The sequence below is a fragment of the Bos grunniens genome, chromosome 7, assembly GCF_055505025.1.
Source record: "Bos grunniens cultivar Pamir isolate PY7600 chromosome 7, Bosgru_T2T1.0, whole genome shotgun sequence".
In the NCBI taxonomy this organism is placed as follows: Eukaryota; Metazoa; Chordata; class Mammalia; order Artiodactyla; family Bovidae; genus Bos; species Bos grunniens.
In genome coordinates this window covers 12833690-12853558 of record NC_141171.1, presented here as the reverse complement: position 1 = coordinate 12853558, position 19869 = coordinate 12833690, and the positions used below count along the sequence as shown (strand labels likewise).

General features: G+C 54.0%; 2 protein-coding genes across 5 annotated transcripts; both read left to right on the top strand.

The window, feature by feature from the left end:
- Positions 1-257: 257 nt before the first annotated feature.
- On the top strand, positions 258-8349 carry GET3 (guided entry of tail-anchored proteins factor 3, ATPase). Of its 2 annotated transcripts, XM_086409045.1 has the most exons (7): positions 258-432; positions 1295-1442; positions 5076-5224; positions 5312-5462; positions 7212-7319; positions 7414-7611; positions 8010-8349. In XM_086409045.1, the coding sequence occupies exons 1-7, from the start codon at positions 272-274 to the stop codon at positions 8139-8141; spliced, it is 1047 nt and encodes a 348-aa protein (XP_086265171.1). In that variant the 5' UTR covers positions 258-271; the 3' UTR covers positions 8142-8349. The 2 variants fall into 2 exon arrangements, with proteins under 2 accessions (XP_086265171.1, XP_086265172.1); XM_086409046.1 differs by lacking the exons at positions 5076-5224; positions 5312-5462.
- Positions 8350-11534: 3185 nt separating this feature from the next.
- On the top strand, positions 11535-17679 carry BEST2 (bestrophin 2). 3 transcript variants are annotated; one of them, XM_086409037.1, is made up of 10 exons: positions 11535-11880; positions 12565-12810; positions 12975-13069; positions 14510-14743; positions 14826-14980; positions 15321-15398; positions 15567-15719; positions 15807-15887; positions 16085-16239; positions 16843-17679. In XM_086409037.1, the coding sequence occupies exons 2-10, from the start codon at positions 12659-12661 to the stop codon at positions 17276-17278; spliced, it is 1539 nt and encodes a 512-aa protein (XP_086265163.1). In that variant the 5' UTR covers positions 11535-11880; positions 12565-12658; the 3' UTR covers positions 17279-17679. The 3 variants fall into 3 exon arrangements, with proteins under 3 accessions (XP_086265163.1, XP_086265164.1, XP_086265162.1); XM_086409038.1 differs by having other exon boundaries at positions 11628-11880; positions 12975-13034; XM_086409036.1 differs by lacking the exon at positions 11535-11880 and adding an exon at positions 12021-12265.
- Positions 17680-19869: the final 2190 nt, after the last annotated feature.

Genomic DNA, 19869 nt, shown 5'->3' with positions numbered 1-19869 from the left:
GACTTAGAGGCCAATCAGTAAAGGGGGTATCCTGGGATGTACCAATGCATTAATTAGACAGGGGGAGTCTTTGAAGAAAATGTAGACAAGAGGCTGACATGGTGAAGCTTGGAAGGGAAGACATTGGACATATAGCTTCTATTAGCTCCTAGAAGTTAAGCTATGAGGAAATTAGTTCACCCTTCTAGCCCTGATGGGGATATGATAGGAAAGTTCCCCTGCAGGTAATTTGCATGGTGCGCTCCGCTTGATCACGTGAGCCGGTTCCAAGATGGCGGCAGGGGTGGCCGGGTGGGGGGTTGAGGCAGAGGAGTTCGAGGATGCCCCTGATGTGGAGCCGCTGGAGCCCACGCTTAGCAACATCATCGAGCAGCGCAGCCTTAAGTGGATCTTCGTTGGGGGCAAAGGTGGAGTTGGCAAAACAACCTGCAGGTAAAAGGGCTGCGGTGGGGGCCGGGAAAACGGGTGGGATGTACCACAGGGTGAAGGGGAGGCGAAAGACCGGGTCTTACAGCACCCCAGCACCAGCCGGGCAAGAGGGCTGGGGCGGGGTCTTCTGGATTGTACTCTCCAGAAGTTATCTGGAGCAAATGGAAGATATCTCCTGAAAGCCGGCCGGGCACCCTCTGAGTTGGACCATCCCTTTTGGGGCACAAGGGCTGAACCACGTTGAATACAGCGCACGGGGTCCGGGAGAGCATTTAGATGTCCCATCAGGTAGACTGTACCAGAGTGTGCCCAGAGAAGGGGAGGGGCACCTGAGCGAACTATCCTAATCTGGTGAACCTTGGCATTCTCTGCCCACGTGGGGGTGGAAGGCGGGAGGGAGGGCACATGATCAGGCTATCCCAATCAGCTGGGAGGAGAGGGAGGGATCCCCCGAGCAGATTACCCTGGACAAATGGACCGAACCACCGAGTTTAGCAAGAGGTGCAAAGGACCCCTTAGCTTAGCGTTGAGGGAGCGGACACAGGGTCAGGCTATGCTGGCTGGACAGCCAGATCATGATGCCACTCTGTGCCAGCGAAGAAGCAGACATCACACCAGACTGACACACTCAGCCGAATCTTACCAGTCTAGTCAGGTGAAAGGTTCAGTAGGTGAGATCTGAGAGGGTCCCACTGCAGAGATTGAGGCCTGATCCCACAGTCCTCCATACTCTTCTCTCAAGGCCCTTACTGATCCAGGTCCCCTGCTCCTGCGACCCTTCATCTCCCCTTGCAGACCTAGGGAGCAGAGCCTGACTCTTCACCACCACCACCCCCGCCCACCTTTTGACCTTTCTTTTGCCCAGCTGCAGCCTAGCAGTCCAGCTGTCCAAGGGGCGGGAGAGTGTTCTGATCATCTCCACCGACCCAGCCCACAACATCTCCGATGCATTTGACCAGAAGTTCTCCAAGGTGCCTACCAAGGTCAAAGGCTATGACAACCTCTTTGCCATGGTGAGTGCAATAGGGCTCAGGCCTACGCCACGCCCCACCCCCGAATTCTGTCAAAGGCACCTTCAGGCCTTTCCTGTGAACACCCATCATTAGCTACCATGTCCTGCCGGTTCTCCAGCCTCTTGTCTCTCCACTTTCCCCTCTTCAGCATACCCACAGGGGACTGGGTGAGAGACGTTTGTGGATCAGAAAGGAAACCAGAGTAGCTGGAGATTGTGAGCAAGGGGAGGGGAGGGAGACATCAATAAGAGTCATATGGTATAGGACCTAGCAGGCCACTGGGAGCACTTCAGCTTTGTTTCCAAGTTTATACATATTTTTATATTTATTTTTATTACGTATTTGGTTGCTCTGGACCTTAGTGCCAGGTCTTAGTTGCAGCACACAGAATCTTTAGTTGCAGCATGTGGGATCTAGTTTCCCAACCAGGTGTTGAACCCAGGTCCCCTGCATTGGGAGGGTGGAGTCTTAGGCACTGGACCACTAGGGAAGTCCCTGATTCCGAGTTTAAAGGGAAGCTGTTTGTTTTAAGCCGAATAATGTCATGGGCCTCATCGTTTTTCGAAAAGTTCCCTGTAGCTTTCATGAAGAGATTGGACTCTAAAGTCAAGAATGAAAACAAAGAGAACTGGGACAGTGACCAGACTAGAAATGGTGGCAGCCAAAACTTGGTGGGGAGGGAGGTGAGAAGTGGCAAAATTTGGGATTTATTTTCATTTGTTTGGCTGCAGTGGGTCTTCATTGTCATATACAGGGGCTTCTGTTGCAGTATGTGGGTTTAGTTGCCCCATGGCATTGGGATCTTAGTTCCCTGACCGGGTATTGTGTCTGCATCCCCTGCATTGGAAGGCGGATTCTTAACCACTAGACCACCAGGGAAATCCCTGGGATGTATTTTGGAATTAAAGCAGTTTGACTGTTTGGTTATAATGCATGAGGAAAAGAAATGAATTCAGTACATGTCTTAGTTGACTCCCTGGGCAACTGAGATGGAGAAGACTGGGAGAGGAGCAGGTGTAGAAGGCAAAAATGGGGAATTTTATTTGGCTTAGTAAGACCAAGGTGCCCACTGGTCATCCAGATGGAGACATCAGGACAGTGGCTTAGTTATATGAGCCTAGAGGAAGAGGTTGGCATTGAGAGTCATTGTCCCAAGGGTGATATTTATTTAAAGCTGCATGAATAGAGAAAAGAGTGAGAGAATAGAGAGGCCTAGAAACAACTCTGGGGGCATATCAGCATTTAGGGTCCAGCAGAGGAAGAGGAAGAATCAGTGAAAGAGGCCAAGGAGGAGCCCCAGGTGAGGTGGGAGGGAAGCAAGATAGTCCCGGCTCCTAAACTTGAGGAGGACAAAGGGACTTGGGCAGAAAGATTGCTGGCTCTGACAGGCACATCTGTTTTAAGCAGATCACCCTGGGAATGGGCACAAAAGCCTGCCTGGAGTGGGTGAACCAAAGTGGAGACAGTGATCACCATGATGGGAGCAGAGAAGTGAGCGTGGCCATCCCTGGAGGGAAATGGGAACGAGCGTTAAGGAAGGCTTTTCTGAGAAAGGAGATGCTAAGAGCACGTGTGTTTGCTGATACAAATGCTTCAGAGAATTCTCTGGCAGTCCAGTGGTTAGAGCTCTGGGCTCTCTCTCTTTACTGAGGACCAGGTTCAACCGCTGGTTCAGGAACTAAGGTCCCAGAAGCTGTTCAGTGTGGCCCCAAAAAAAAAAAAATGCTTCAGGAGGGAATAAGGATGCCAGCCGAGGAGGGGCCTCAAGTGGGCGTCTGCTTGCTCCAGTGCACAGACCCAGGACTTGGGCTCTGCCAGGACCAGGGGCTTGGAAGGAAGGACTGGGGCATTTTCTAGGGTGAAATGAGAGTGTTGGTGGCCAGTGGCTTCACTTTCTCACTGAGGCACAAGCCCCAGCAGAGACTGCGGGCCACTTGTGAAAGAAAGTGTTTGAGGAAGGAGAAGATGTGGCGTTAATACTCCCACCGGTGCATTGTCTGGCTCGTCAAATGCCCATTGGAGATTTGCGATCAGCAGTGGGGAGCAAGGTGAAGCTATTTGTCAGGCGTGTTCCTCGGATGTTTACCTTGGTGCAGCCATGCCAGCGAGCTGCAAATAATGAGAATGGCGCTTTTGCCAACTGCAGAGGGAAAAGAGAGTGTGTGTATGCAGAAGCATCCTTTGGAGACTCGGCTGGATAAGGGTGCTGGCCAAGAGGAACACCGACAGTGAACAAGGGGGCAGAGGGGTGGGGATGAGGTGGCCCAGAGAGATCTAGAAGTTGAGAGAGCTGGGGTCAAAGAGTGGGCCAGTAGCTAGGAATAACCCATCAAGGGTGTGACTTCCCCCACAGGGAAGTGGTCTCTGAGGCCAGGGAGTTGAGGGATTCACCACAGAAACCATGAACTCAGAAAGAAGAGGTACAGGCTTCCCTGGTGGCTCAGTGGTAAAGAATCCACCTACAATGCTGGAGACACGGGTTTGATCCCCACGATGCAGGAGGATCCCACGTGCCGAAGAGCAACTAAGCCCATGTGCTACAACCGTTGAACCTGTGCTCTAGAGCCTGGGTGCTGCAACTACTGAAGCCCGAGAGCCCTAGAGCTTGTGCTCCACAAAAAGAGAAGCCGCCGCGATGAGAAGCCTGCACACTACAATTAGAGAAAAGCCCTTGCAGCAAAGAAGAACTCAGCATTGCCAAAAATAAATAAAATAATTATTAAAAAAAAGAAGAAAAAGAGGTAACGCAGGCAGAGGATAGAGAGGCATTGAGTGCAAGACAGGCCAGGGACCCCAGGCTGGTTATCCTTTCATGGATCCTACATCCAAGTTGAGGAGCTACTCTGTGCCACACACTTCCCAGGTATTGGGGACACCACAGTGAACAAGACAATCCAAACCCCTTCCCTCATGGGGCCGGCACTCTGGTGTGGAGATGGTGATAAATGTGATAAGTAGACACCATGTGCGTGTGTGCTTAGTTGCTAAGTTGTGTCTGACTCCATTATGGCCCCATGGACTGTAGCACACCAGGCTCCTCTCTCCATAGGATTTCCCAGGCAAGAATACTGGAGTGGGTTTCCGTTTCCTTCTCCAGGGGATCTTCAAGAGGCCAGATGTTAAGGAGAAAGGAAAAGAGGGCCGCGGGGGCTAGGGCTGCACTGTTAGGTTGGGCATTTAAGGAAGACTCATGTTACAGGACTGATCTGGAAGAGGTCCTGGGCTGGGTCGGGGAACAGCCAGTGAAAAGTCCCTGCAGGGACTTCCCCAGCAGTCCAGTGGTTAAGACCCCGTGCTTCCACTGCAGGCGGCACGGGTTCGATCCCTTTTCAGGGAACTCAGATCCCACACATTGCGTGATGTGGCCAGATAAAAAGAAAAGGCCTTGAAGTGGGCTCTGGGTTCCATCTGGGCACTGAGGACAGTTGACAATCTTCCATCTGCTTGTTTGACAATCTGTGGTCGCTGAATACCTGAAGTGCCTAAGGGAGGGGTCATGGCACCTCGGGGGTCTCCTCAGCTGTGACCAATGGTGGACTGTGCTCAGGTGCACCCCAGGCTCCCTCAGGCTCTGTGCCTCGGTGCCAAGGCCCCAGCCACAGCAGCCTGAATCTTGACCCCTTCGGCCCGAAGGAGATTGACCCCAGCCTGGGCGTGGCGGAGCTGCCAGACGAGTTCTTTGAAGAGGACAACATGCTGAGCATGGGCAAAAAGATGATGCAAGAAGCTATGAGCGCATTCCCAGGCATCGACGAGGCCATGAGCTACGCAGAGGTGATGAGGTCAGGCGCGGCCAGGGGTACTGGGTGCTGCCTGGGGCTGGGGGCAGAAGAAAGGGCAGAGCGGGCCTGACCCTCTTCTCCCTGCAGGCTGGTGAAGGGCATGAACTTCTCCGTGGTGGTGTTCGACACTGCGCCCACAGGCCACACGCTGAGGCTGCTCAACTTCCCCACCATCGTCGAGCGGGGGCTTGGCCGCCTCATGCAGATCAAGAACCAGATCAGCCCCTTCATCTCACAGGCAGGCAGGGCCCCCGGGCAGCCAGGAATCCCCTGAGTCAGAGCAGGGCTCCCAGTCACACCGTGACAAAGGCCTTTACCACGTGCCCTCTCACTCAGCGCTTCCCAGTGGGTGGGTTGGGTCTTCACTGTGGAGGAACTGTCTGCCCCCCTCCACAGCCCTCGATGTCCCTGCCTCCACCTCTTGAGTGCCCCAGACAGAGCTTGAAACCACATACAGTAAGTCCAGTACATATGAACGAGTCCCGTTCTGAGATCAAGTTTGTAAGTCCAGTTTGTCTGTAAGTTCAACACAGAAACCAGGTACCCAAAGAACACAGTTGTCTTTGTAGTTCTCTACTGTACTGTTGTTTAATTGCTCAGTCGCTTCTGACTTTGTTGTGACCCCATGAACTGTAGCCCACCAGGCTCCTCTGTCCATGGGATTTCCCAGGCAAGAATTCGGGAGTTGGTTGTCATTTCCTTCACCAGGGGATCTTCCCAACCCAGGGATCAAACCTGAGTCTCCTGCATCAGCAGGCGGGTTCTTTACTGCTGAGCCCCCAGGGAAGCCCATACCATACTGTAATGGGTTTATAATACTTCTTGCACAAATAATACATAAAAAATACAAAAAATAAAACATTTTTAAGTTCACAGGGCAGTACCTTAGAAAGTGCAGTAGTGCAGTACAACAGTTGGCATACAGATCAGGCAAGAAGAGTTACTGACTGGAGAAGGGAGAGGAGGTCGGAGGTGGTAGAGCTGAAGGATCGTCAGCAATAGGAGACAGAGGGCAAGCTGCAGTTTCAGTCGAGCCTGACATTAATAGCACAAGCTCTGGTTTCTGGCTGAAACCAGATGTATGTTTGTATCTTCAAAAGTTCACAACTTGAAGGTTCCTCTTTAGGGGACTTACCGTATCCAGAGCCAGGTGACCCAGGTTCAGATGCACTGCACTCTGGTGTGATACTGCTCTGTGACCTCAAGTCACGTCCCCTCTCTAGGCCATGTCTGTCAAATGGAGAGCATGTGAATCCCCCCACCATGGGTTATTGTTAGCACAAACATGACAACCCTACTGACCCCACGCTTCTGCACACCACTCCCACCTCCCTGGTTATGGGTGGTCCCCTAGTGGGGACTTGAATCTCAGGTAGTAACTTTTTTTTCTATTGGTGGTTGCTCTGGGTCTCCATTTCTGCGAGGGCTTTTGTCTAGTTACAGCAAGCGGAGATTACTCTCTAGTTGCAGTGCCTGGGCTTCTCACTGCAGTGGCTTCTCTTGTTTCAGAGCACAGTCTCTAGGTGCAGGGGCTTCCGTAGTTGGGGCATACAGGCTTAGTTGCTCCTCAGCATGTGGGATCTTCTGGGATCAGGGATCAAACTCATGTCTCCCGCTTTGGCAGGTGGATTCTTAACCACTGAGCCATCAGGGAAGCCCCCCTCAGATAGTAAAATTTGTGGAGCATTTCCTGTGTGCCAGGCACCCTTCTGAGTGTGTGACAGTGTGTTGTATAGGACAGCAGCTCTACACATGGGGAAACCGAGGCACTAACCTGGCCATGGTCCCACAAAAATGGCAGAGCTGGGGCTGGACCCGTATGATCTGCTCAAGGGCCCACATCTTAAACCACTGGGAGGTGTTGGGATTCGTTTCCTCCCATCTCCCCCCATCCGCCCTGCCCTCCCCAACCAAGTTGTCTAGTGAGCTGGACCCAGGGAGTGTAATGGGCACCAGGTAAACCATGAGCCCTCTCCCATCCCCATAGATGTGCAACATGCTGGGCCTCGGCGACATGAACGCAGACCAGCTGGCCTCCAAGCTAGAGGAGACGCTGCCTGTCATCCGCTCAGTCAGCGAGCAGTTCAAGGACCCTGTGAGTTCAGGTCCAGGTGGGCGGTGAGAGGCTCCGGGAACCACGGGGACAGGGCTGAGACCTGCCCTTCCCTGTCCTCTCTTGCCTCCCGCAGGAGCAAACAACCTTCATCTGTGTGTGCATCGCGGAGTTCCTGTCCCTGTATGAAACCGAACGGCTGATCCAGGAGCTGGCCAAGTGCAAGATTGACACGCACAACATCATCGTCAACCAGCTCGTCTTCCCTGATCCCGAGAAGCCCTGCAAGATGTGTGAGGCCCGCCACAAGATCCAAGCCAAGTACCTGGATCAGGTGTGCACACCCACCCTCCCGCCAGTCTCACACTTTGACCCCAGAAGCTGCGGTCTAGCCCAGCCCAGCCGGCCCAGCTGACCTTTTACTGTGTTCTCTGATCTTTTGCTCCATCTCACTCTCTGTTCATCTGCCTAATCCCCTGCCCTTCATCTCCTGCTTCAGACCTAATTCTGGCCTTTGTAGACTAGCTGGCCTGGGTATCTCTGATCCTGGGGAGTGGGAGGTCCAGGCCTGTGATCTCTGACCTCACTGGCGTCACTCCCACCCATGACCCTGTGAAGTCCTTGCTCATATTCTCTCCCTGACCTGAGACCCCCCAGCCTGACCCTTTACACCGATCACATCCTATCCCTGCCCCGGGGCCCCCTGACTGCTGCCTTCTGCCCCCGCCACAGATGGAGGACCTATATGAAGACTTCCACATTGTGAAGCTGCCGCTGCTGCCCCATGAGGTTCGGGGAGCAGACAAGGTCAACACCTTCTCCGCTCTCCTCCTGGAGCCCTACAAGCCCCCCAGCGCGCAGTAGCACCTCCACCAGCCCCAGCTGCCATTTCACACCCACCCGCCACCCACCGGGGCAGAGTTTGCACAAAGTTCCCCCCCTAATACAGGGGAACCACTTGGGGGATGGGAGGCGGGGAGGGGGTCTTTTCCCCCTGGTGGGGCTGGGGGAGCTATAGCTGCCCCCCACCTCTCCCCACTTCTCCTCCCTCAATAAAATGATCTTAAACTTCTGTGGATATTGATATGAGGTGGGAGCTGGGGCTTAATACCTTCATGTACAGTTGCACAGGTTGTACACTGCACAAAGATGTCACATCCAGAGAGGCATTGTCACAACAGAAATCTAATAGAGATGCATGTTTATTGTGGCAATTTTGGAAGGAGGGTTCTTTGGTAAAGGGGTGCTGTTTTCTTGGTCTTTATGGGTCAGGGTGTCCTTCAGAGCTGTAAAGCCTGGAGTAGAAGAAGTTGCATCTGCCCACGTCCTTCAGGGCTCAGAGCGTGGGAACCAAGAGGCCCCTTGGCCAGCCCCAGGCTGGCGGGGAGCGGATTAGGCCGGCAGCGGGCCCAGCACTGCCTGCTGTTTGGTTTGCGAATTAGTGGGCGCCCTGGGCAGAGGCTGGGCTTGCCAGACTGGGGATTAACAGTCTCCACCCACCTCTCCCCCACAACCAATTCCTGTTCTATGGAATGGCGTGGCATCAGCCTGTCCCAGCACAGGACTGCAACAGGGGGACAGTTTAGGGGACAAGATGACAAAAAATCTCAGAGGCTAGAGGGGCCCTGAAGTCCCATCCTGCCCCCAGAGCAGTCTTAGTGGCCTGTAGCATGTTTCCTGCAGTTTGAGTACCAGTCCCCTGTTCTTAAAATGGAGACAGAAGTGTGGCCATTCATAGGGCCCTGGCACAAATTCACCTGACCTTGGAAGGGTCAGCACACCAGCCTGAAAGACACCTAACAGTCCACCTTCTCCCCTTCACGCTTCCCTCTGCCACTCCCTGGACAGTCACACCCTGCTTGAGAGACCCAGGATTGGCATGATCTTGGGCATTTGCAAGTTCCAAGCTGGCGCTAAATGTGGGTGGGGGAAGAAGGGGTGCTTGGGGACACACATGAGTCAGGAAGCAGTGTTTAGATAGCACACATCCAGGATCTAGGTGGGCTAGGGTGTGCATATGTAAGGGGAACCCAGCCACGAGCCTAGACGTGTCCCCCCCAAATCCGTCGGGTTGCATACAAGCCAGTATAGGCAGGTCCATGTCAGGGAAGTGCTTGTAACCTAACCAAACTGCTCAGGGTTCAAATCCCAGGTGTGTCATGAAAGGGCTGTGTGTCATCAGGGCCTCAGTTTAGCGGGAATAATAGCGGGAATAACAAAGTCACCAAGTTCACATTTCCTGCTTGTAAAGACACAATGAGATGAAATAGGTAACGCCTTTACAACAGCCCCAGGCATGTACCTGCCAAGGAGTGTTTGTTAATATTCGCTGTTACAATTAGTAAGCATGTGAACTAGCCTGGGCAACCTGCCTCCGCCCCAGCAGGGGTCCAGCAGTCAAAAGTGTGTGGGGATACTGGGAGCTGGAGGATGGGAGATGAGCACGGGGGTGGGGGAGTGGGGGGAGGGCTGGTAGCTGTGTGTAAGGATACATCCAAAGAAATAGGGGCCTCAGGTCGGGTATGAAATGAAGTGAAAGTTGCTCAGTCATGTCTGACTCTGCGATCCCATGGATTGCTCAGTCATGTCTGACTCTGCGATCCCATGGACTATACAGTCCATGGAATTCTCTAGGCCAGAATCCTGGAGTGGGTAGCCTTTCTCTTCTTCAGGGGATCTTCCCAACACAGAGATTGAACCCAGGTCTCTGCATTGCAGGTGGATTCTTAACCAGCTGAGCTACAAGGGAAGCCAGGATGAGTATGGAGCCCATCAACCTGAAGCCTGTCCCCTCCCCAGTTGCCTTAGCTACCAGCATCACTCCTCACCCTCTTTTATGAGCTGTCCAGCAGCTGGACAGCGGAGGCATGGGTCCGAGGACAGACAGTCCGGGCTGGTTCCTAATTACCCCGGGTGGGGCAGACACCTGCTGGGTTAGGAACACAGCGTCCTGGCTGGCCGGACCTCAGGGTGGGGTCGAGTGGAGCCATATGCACTTCTGGAGCTAGGGTGGACTGGAGAGTCTGAGGGACACTCCAGGACGCCCCTCTTGAGGCTAGAGCCCTGAGCCTCTGCCCCTCCCACACTGGACTATGCATTCAAAGTTGAGGATGGAGGGCTGTCTGTGCCAGGCTAGAGTGCCCCCTGTGTAGGTGTGCCTCTGAAAGGAGAACATGTGTCCTGTATCCGTGCCAAGTGTGGGGACAAAGTTTTGTGTCCCTAAGCTTGTGTGTTCATGACAATGACGAAAGTGACTGCAACCCAGGGTGTGTGTACGCACCTGCCCGCCACCACCCAAAGTGAGGGGGTATTGGGGAGGGTGTGTCTTATGGATTGATGTACAAATAAATGCAGGTGAATTTCATGAGGGATTATGGCCTGACTCCTGGATGTGACCCTCTGGGTCTGTGGGACTGTTGGGAGGGGTCAGTGTTGCACAAATATGTCTTTGCAACATGGGCAAATCTAAGGGGCCACCAGACCTGGATCTGATCCCAGGACTGTGGGCTGCTGTGTTGAGGGGTGGTGCTCCTGCATCTAATGTGTGGTCAATTCAGTTCAGTCCCTCAGTCATGCCCGATTCTTTGTGACCCCATGGACTGCCACACGCCAGACTTCCCTGTCCATCACCAACTCCCAGAGCGTGCTCAAACTCATGTGATCACAGGTGTGTTTTTGTATGGGGGAGATCAGGAATAAATGTAGGCTACTTCCCTCTGTGTGATGGTCGCCTGTGTGATGGTCACCTGTGTGATGGTGTTCTGGGGTTGGGCTGTGGTCTGCACTTGGCTGGTTGTGTGACCTTGTGTGTGTCTTTATTACCTAGTACAATTATGAAGGAATTCAGTGCTTGAGTCCCTGCCCTTGTGTTCCTGGGTGGCTGTTTGGAGCACTGTGTGGGTGCCTGAGAGCTGAGAACCTGGTGGGTTTGGTTTAGGGTCCATTGGCTTTATATCTGCATGTTAGTGGGGGTGGGGTATGGCTAAGTGTCTCTTGTGTGACTCTGGGAATCTTTGTGACTGAGTAACTTCTTTCTGGGACACGGTGATTGTGGGAGGCTGTGTTGAGGAAAGTTGAATTTGTGTCTGGATCTATGGTATGTTTCCATGTGCATCTTTATGGTTAATTTACAGGTGAGTTTCGAGTGACCCAGCCTCACTGAGCAGTGTGTGTACAACTGGGTTGGGTAAAGACAGGGTTCCTGCCCCCTCCCCGAGCTCTAGGGCTAAAGTTTCTGGGACCTGCCAGTGACTGACTGACTGGGAGACAGGACAGGGAGGAGCTAGGGAGGTCAGGGTGAATTCTCCACCCTCCGCCCCAGGTAACAAACTGAGGAGACTTCAAACAAAGTTCTTAGGCTGTAACTGTGCAACTGACTGGGGGGAGGGCCAGGGAAGGGCCACCCAAGTCCACTCCCCAGCCCCCTCCCTCACAGAATCTGGCTTAAGCCCCACCCAACACTGAAGCCACCCACCCAGCCCATCCTGTCCTTGTCCCAAGTGTCCCTGAACCAGCCATCAGGTGAGAAGGACCCAGGCCTGGGGGAACCGGGAACCCTGAGGACAAGTCTGTCTGCGAGGGAGAATCCATCTGAATCCTCAGGGTAGGGTGTGGAAGGCGAGCAAGGAAAGGACACAGGAAATGTCCAGGTGGATCCAGGGCCAGGGGGAGGGGGCAGAGGCAGGGCGATTAAGTGGGAGGGGGATAGACTGGGGCTGCTGTGCAGCAGGGGGAGCCAGTCTGAGGCCTGGGGAACTGTGGGAAGGGACCTGGGGGCCAGGAGGCTTGGAGGCCAGGCTTTGGAGGACTTCAATAGAAAGCGCAGGGCAGATAATGGGCCCAGACTGGGTTAGGGGAGGAGGAGAGGAAAGGTCGAAGTGGAACTTGAGGAAAGAGAACTGGGGACGAAACTCAGTTGGAGCCCTGGGAACTTAGAAACTAAAGAGTTCAGGACTCAGGGAGCAGAGGAAAGTGTAGATGGCGTCCAGGTAAGGGGTATGGGATCTGAGAGGGATAAAACCTAAGGGTCTTGAGGGTGGGAGATAGACGGAGAGGGCCAGGGAAGGTCTGTACAAGACGCTGGGACCGGGAGTCCTAGGAAGGGAGTGACCTGGAAGAGGGGGCCTTGGAGAGGAGGGCTGGGGGCTAGGGTAGGGCAGAGCAGGTGGGAGGAGAGGGGAACCCGAGCAAGAGCCGGAACCCAGGAGCTGGTAAGGTGGTCGGGCTCGGAACAGCGCGCAGAGTCGAGCCGGGCCCGCATCTCTCCACCCCCGCCCATACCCTGCAGCCCAGCTCCGTCCCGGCCCCCTACTCCTCGGCCCCCAAGCCTAAGTCCGATCCAGCGCCCCCTCTCCTTTGGCGCGACCGGCCCGGGCGCCGCGATGACCGTCACGTACACGGCGCGCGTGGCAAAGGCGCGCTTCGGCGGCTTCTCGAAGCTGCTGCTGCTGTGGCGCGGGAGCATCTATAAACTTCTGTGGCGCGAGCTGCTCTGTTTCCTCGGACTCTTCATGGCGCTGAGTGCCGCCTATCGGTGAGGCGGCCCCGGGGGTGGGTAGGGTGGGGAGGGGATGGAGAGTGCCGTGCCTGAGGGAGGTCTCAGGAGGGGCTCCGAGGCGGCCCCGGAGTGGGTGCGGGAAGAGACCGGCTGCTGGGGACGGGGGCTCGCCGGTGACCCGGTGCCCCTCTCCCTCGCAGCTTCGTACTGACCGAAGAGCAGAAACGCTACTTCGAGAAGCTCGTCCTTTACTGCGACCGGTACGCCAGTCTCATCCCGGTCTCCTTCGTGCTGGGTGGGTTCGCGCTCCGGAGTTTCCCATTCTTTTCATCCCGAGACACCCATAGCCATTCCTGCTTTCTGAGACCCTTCCTCAAAGCCATCCCCGCACATCCCCATTTCTGCATCCTTTACGCCAGGTATGGCATCGATTCCCAGGACCTTGGAGGTCACCTAGTCAGTGTATCCCCTGAAGTTCCCCCATGAGAGAGCTCCGTGTCATCCACAGGCTTATCCCTGGTCACCTCAGGGACTCCCATCTGTGTCTGCATGGGCTTACCAGTGCCTTCCCTCACATGTTTTGATCCCCAGTGTGTGTTAGTCACTCAGTCATGTCTGACACTTTGAGACCCCGTTAACTATAGCCTGCCAGGCTTCTCTGACCATGGAATTCTCCAGGCAAGAATACTGGAGTGAGTTGCTATTCTCTTCTCTGAGGGATCTTCCAGACCCAGGGATCAAACCCAGGTCTCTTGCACTTGGGGCAGATTCTTTATCATCCGAGCCATCCCAGGGACCCCCTCCAAAGATCCCATAGAACTCCCTCATTTCAAGTCCATCCTGAGGGGCATCTCTCTGACAAGCCCCCCAGCTCCCTGTCCTCAATGATTTCACATAATATCAGCCTTCCTCCCACCATTCTGGGCCCATAGGGATGCGGTGACCAGCTTGCCCTAGGTTTCCTAACTTAGACCGTGTGCCCAACCCCTTCACACACCCCTGGCTCAGGGGCTCCCTATGGCCTTGGTGACAACTTACCTGTGGGCTCCATGTCTTCACCTCGATGTGTGTGCTCAGTCGTGTCTGACTCTTGAGATCCCTCGGACAGTACCCCACCAGGCTCCTCTGTCCATGGGATTTTCCAGGCGAGAATACTGAAATGGATAGCCATTTCCTACTCCAGATCTTCCCCACCCAGGGATCCAATTGGCGGGAGGATTCTTTACCAGTAACGCCACCTGGGAAGCCCTCCTTCACCTCTTTGAGTGAGTGAAATCGCTCAGTCGTGTGTGACTCTTTGCAATCTCATGGACTGTAGCCTACCAGGCTCCTCCGTCCATGAGATTTTCCAGGCAGGAATACTGGAGTGGGTTGCCATTTCCTTCTCCAGGAGATCTTCCCGACCCGGGGATTGAACCCGGGTCTCCTGCATTGTAGGCAGACGCTTTACCTTCTGAGCCACCAGGGAAGTCCTTCACCTCTATATGGAGATCCTAATCTCCCATCTCAGATGACATCCAAGCAGCCAGGGTGATTCAGCCTGCACCAACCTCTGACCTCAGGGCTAGATCCTAAGGTTCCCAGCCCACGTGGTCCCACATGGTCTGGGTGTCCAGTTACCCCGTGCTCCTGATGCAAGACCCAGGTCGGCTCCTCTTCCCTTGATCTGGGCTCCCAACTCCCTGACCCTAGTTTCCCAACTGAGCCCTCTCCCCCATCCCCGGCTCTCCCGCAGGCTTCTACGTGACGCTGGTAGTGCACCGTTGGTGGAACCAGTACCTATCCATGCCCCTGACCGACGCGCTCATGTGTGTCGTGGTCGGCACAGTGCACGGACACGATGAGCGCGGCCGCCTCTACCGACGCACGCTCATGCGCTACGCAGGGCTCTCCGGGGTGCTTATCCTGCGCTCGGTCAGCACCGCGGTCTTCAAGCGCTTCCCCACCATAGATCATGTGGTGGAAGCAGGTGAGGCTCCGGCCAAAACAGGACGCAGGCGGCGGGGGCAAGGTAGGGGCGGGGTAAATAACTCCCGACCTCGCCCGCGCAGGGTTTATGACCCGCGAGGAGCGCAAGAAGTTCGAGAACCTAAACTCATCCTACAACAAGTACTGGGTGCCTTGCGTCTGGTTCTGCAACCTGGCGGCGCAGGCTCGGCGCGAGGGCCGCATCCGCGACAACGGCGCCTTTAAGTTGCTACTGGAGGTGGGTTATCCGGGTGGTCATTCTTAAAAAAAAAAAAAAAAATGTACCCCACCCACCCTGAGGTGTGTCATATCCTGACTTGCCACGTGCCTTTCACAGGGCGGATTCCAAACACCCTTATCTAGAGCCCCGAGGTGTACACGTATCTCTATGGGACGGTTTCTAGGTGAATAATGCCCCTAGGTATACACACTCACCACTGAAGACTCTCTAGTCCCTGGAAGCACATGCCCGCCTCCCACTAGGTGACCACTCACCTCCATCCCAGGTAACCCCCTACTTAATCCCCATGTGTGAGCTCACATTTCAGCCCCCTCATGACCTATATCCGCCCCACCAGGAGCTGAATGTGTTTCGGAGCAAATGTGGGATGCTCTTTCACTATGACTGGATTAGCGTGCCCCTTGTCTACACCCAGGTAACCTGGTTCTGCCTTTTTATATCCTGTGTCAGAGGCTTTGGAGCATTGGTCTCAAGGAAAAACTAAGGACTAGCTGAGACCCTGTCACAGTGACTAGTGGTCCTAGCTCTGGTCTCTCCATGACTTTCAAGACCTGACTGGCACCCCATCCTGTCCCTCCCCCAGGTGGTGACCATTGCTGTGTACAGCTACTTCCTGGCTTGCCTCATTGGCCGCCAGTTCCTGGACCCAGCACAGGGCTACAAAGACCATGACCTGGACCTGTGTGTGCCAATCTTCACCCTGCTGCAGTTCTTCTTCTATGCTGGTTGGCTCAAGGTGGGTGGGGGTCCCAAGGCCAGGACTACAGGGGCGAAGTGGGCAGGGGTTCTCAGGGCTCTGCTTACCTCCCCTCTCCCCACTCAGGTAGCTGAGCAGCTCATCAACCCCTTTGGAGAGGACGACGATGACTTTGAGACCAACTTTTTGATCGACCGATGCTTCCAGGTGAGATTCTCTCAGTTGAGACCATCCCTAGGCTCCTAAAGGGACCCTGGCCCCAGCCCTGCCAAGACTCTTCCACACATCATTCCTGAACCATCCTCTCTCTTTGATAGCCACCTTCCTACCCATCCTGAGGGGTCCACCCTGTGGTGCCAGCGCTTTTCCATGCCCCACTCTTCCCTGCATATCCTCTCCCGCAGGTGTCAATGCTGGCTGTGGACGAGATGTATGATGACCTGGCCATGCTGGAGAAGGACCTGTACTGGGACGCGGCTGAGGCTCGAGCTCCCTACACCGCAGCCACCGCCTTCCTGATGCAGCAGCCCTCCTTCCAGGGCTCTACCTTCGACATCACGTGAGCCAGTGGGGGTGGACAGGGCCTCTTGGGTGGGGTCTCATGACTGTGTCTTCATTCAGTCTCTCAGTTGTGTCCAACTCTTAGGGACCCCATGAACTGCAGCACAACAGGCTTCCTTGTCCTTCACCATCTCCTGGAGTTTGCTCAAACTCATTGAGTTGGTGATGCCATCCAACCATCTCATCCTCTGGATGCATGACTGCAGGTTGTGTCTAATTGAAGGGGCAGTGGGTGACCAGAACGGGGCTAAAGGCTACACCCTGGAGATTCGGAGCTAAAAGCTACAGTCAATAGAACTAGGATGAGGTGTCCGGGATCCGGGTCAAGGTCTGGGGCCGGGACACTAAAGGCTACAGTCTATGAGGATTGGGCAGAACAGAAGCAACACGAGGCAGAGCCCCAACTAAGCCTTTTAAGGCCTAAGTTTGCTCATAGCCAGAGCCAGAGGATAAGGCCAGGCTCTGGAAGGGGCAAGCCAAGACTTCTGGGAGAAGTGGAACAATGAGATGGGTGGAGGCAGGAAAAGTACCGTGCCTCGGTCTCAGCTCTGTTGATGAAGACGGGAGAGGCGCAAGTGCTGACCCTCTGTCTCTCCTGCAGGCTGGCCAAGGAGGACATGCAGTTCCAGCGTCAGGACGGCTTGGAGGCGCCGCTGAGTGAAGCATACGGCGACTTCCTGCAGCGCCTCCTGCCAGTGGGCACGGGCATGGGCACAGGTGGCCTGCTGGGCCGGCGCGTGCCCTTGCTGCGCCGCAAGAACAGCCAAGTGTCGGAGGAATCCATGGCTGCTAGCTGCGCGTGCGCAGGCGCTCCCGACGGCGCGGTCCCGGAGTGTGGCTGCGAAGGCCCGCTGGTCGACTTAGGCCAGCCGGAGCCGGAGTCTGAGCCCCTCACCGGCCCCGAGTCGCCTGCCCCCGTCCCCGCTCCCAGGGCGCCCGCTGAGCCCTTAACCGTGGTGCCGTTGTCTGGGACCCGGGGGCCGGCTCCGCCCTGGCTGCCCAGCCCCATTGGCGAGGAGGAGGAGAGTCTAGCCTGAGACCTTTGGACCCTGAATTCCCAAGGACCGGGAAACAAGCCTGCCTGCAGCAGTTTGGGTCTGCATAAGCTGCGTGTGGACTCGGCCAGCCCCCTTCTTACGTGCCTGCGCGCCAACTTTACGTTTGGCACAGAGCGTTGGAGCGCCTCCTGTGGGCCGAGGGCTGCACTAAGGGCGGGGTATCCTTCCAGCTAGCTGGGCCTTACCACCAGCTCTACTTCCTGCCACTGCGTGAGAGGCTTTTATCCCTGTGACCTGCCTTTCTTCTTTCTTTAGACTGGACATATAAGTGAGTGCCCATCTCCTGAGCTGTGTGGATGAAATGAAAGTGGCTTTAAAAAATGTTTGATACATAATAGGTGCTCAATAAAATTGTTTTTTTTTTTTTTTTTTTCTAAAAACCCAACTCCTGCCAGGCGAGTTATGCTAGGTAAGCTTTAAGGATTATTTGATGATGTCCTGTCCACTTCCAAATTCTACTCTCTGAAATGGCCCCATTCAGTGCCCATGGTTTTACGCATTCATCAATATAGGATTCACAGGTCCCAGGACCATGCTTTCTTCCCCCAACCTTTTGTTTATTTTTGGCCACGCCCTGCAGCTTAGTTGCAGGGATCCTAGTTCCCGATAAAGGATTAAATCTGGACCCGTTGCAATGGAGTGAGAAGTCCTAACCACGGAACCGCCAGGGAATTCTCCTGCCAGCCTTGCTTCTGCAAGTGACCCCTCTGCCTCTACAATGCTCTAGGTCTTACATCAATCGTATGTAGATGACTCCTGAATTTAGAAGTCCAGCCAGGGTCTCTTCCCACACTCTAGATGCATAGAGCCACCTGTCTACTCAACATCTCTATGTATAGATCTCATGGGCACCTTGAACATAACATGCTCCCCAAACCAGTTCCCTGTTGACTCCCTACTTGTTTATCTTCCATCAGCTTTGTTCTTCCTGAGGACAAAACCTGGGAGTCACCTTCAACTTCTTTTTTTTTAAAGTTCATTTATTTGTTTAAAAAACATTTTATTTATATGGCTGCATTGGATCTTAGTTGTAGCACACGAGATCTTCGTTGGGTCATGCAGGATCTTTTGGTTTGGTGCAGGCTTAGTTCCTCTACAGCATGTGACATCTTAGTACCCTGACTAGGGATCCAACCTGTGTTTCATGATTGCAAGGTGGATTCTTACCACTGGACCACTAGAGAAGTCCCTTAAAAAAAAAAAAAAATATATATATATATATATATATACACACACACACACATATGTGTATGTTTTGGCCACGCAGAGCTGCAAGTGGCGTCTTGGTTCCCTGACCAGGGATCAAACGCAGGCCCCCAGTAGTGGAAGCACAGTGTTAACCACTGGACTGGCAGGGGAGTCCCCAGGTTCTCTCTCTTTCATCGCTTCTCCTTATCAGTTCAGTTCAGTTCAGTCACTCAGTCGTGTCCGACTATTTGCGACCCCATGAATCAAAGCATGCCAGGCCTCCCTGTCCATCACCAACTCCCGGAGTTCACTGAGACTCACATCCATCGAGTCAGTGATGCCATCCAGCCATCTCATCCTCTGTCGTCCCCTTCTCCTCCTGCCCCCAATCCCTCCCAGCATCAGAGTCTTTTCCAATGAGTCAACTCTGCATGAGGTGGCCAAAGTACTGGAGTTTCAGCTTTAGCATTATTCCTTCCAAAGAAATCCCAGGGCTGATCTTCAGAATGGACTGGTTGGATCTCCTTGCAGTCCAAGGGACTCTCAAGAGTCTTCTCCAACACCATAGTTCAAAAGCATCAATTCTTCAGCGCTCAGCCTTCTTCACAGTCCAACTCTCACATCCATACATGACCACTGGAAAAACCATAGCCTTGACTAGACGAAGCTTTGTTGGCAAAGTAATGTCTCTGCTTTTCAATATGCTATCTAGGTTGGTCATAACTTTCCTTCCAAGGAGTAAGTGTCTTTTAATTTCATGGCTGCAGTCACCATCTTCAGTGATTTTGGAGCCCAAAAAAATAAAGTCTGACACTGTTTCCACTGTTTCCCCATCTATTTCCCATGAAGTGATGGGACAGCAAATCCCATCAGCTTAATCTTCCAATTGTATCCAGAATCCAACCATTTCCCATTCCTCTAGGATTCCCACTCTGGCCAGAGCCCTCACTATCATCCAACCACCAATGTGGATAGTGACTTGGTCTCTCAGCTCTGACCCTAACATCTCCACAGTCTGTTCCTCCCACAGGACCAAAAGGAGCCTATGAACGCTTGAATCAGGTCACATTCCTCCTTTGCTCAGAACCATCTGTGATTCCCACTTCACTTAGAATAAAAGCTAAGGGGGACTTCCCTGGTGGTCCAGTGGTTAAGAATCTGCCTTGCAATTCAGGAGACTTGGGTTTGATCCCTGGCTGAGGAACTAAGATCTCATACTTCAGAACAACTAAGCCCCTGGGCCACAACTACTGAGCCCACACACTCTAGAGCCCGTGCTCCACAACAAAAATAGCTCCCACTCGCCACAACTAAAGAAATCCTGCGCCAAAATGAAGACCCAGCTCAGCCACAAAAAAAAAAAAACCAACAAAGAACATAAG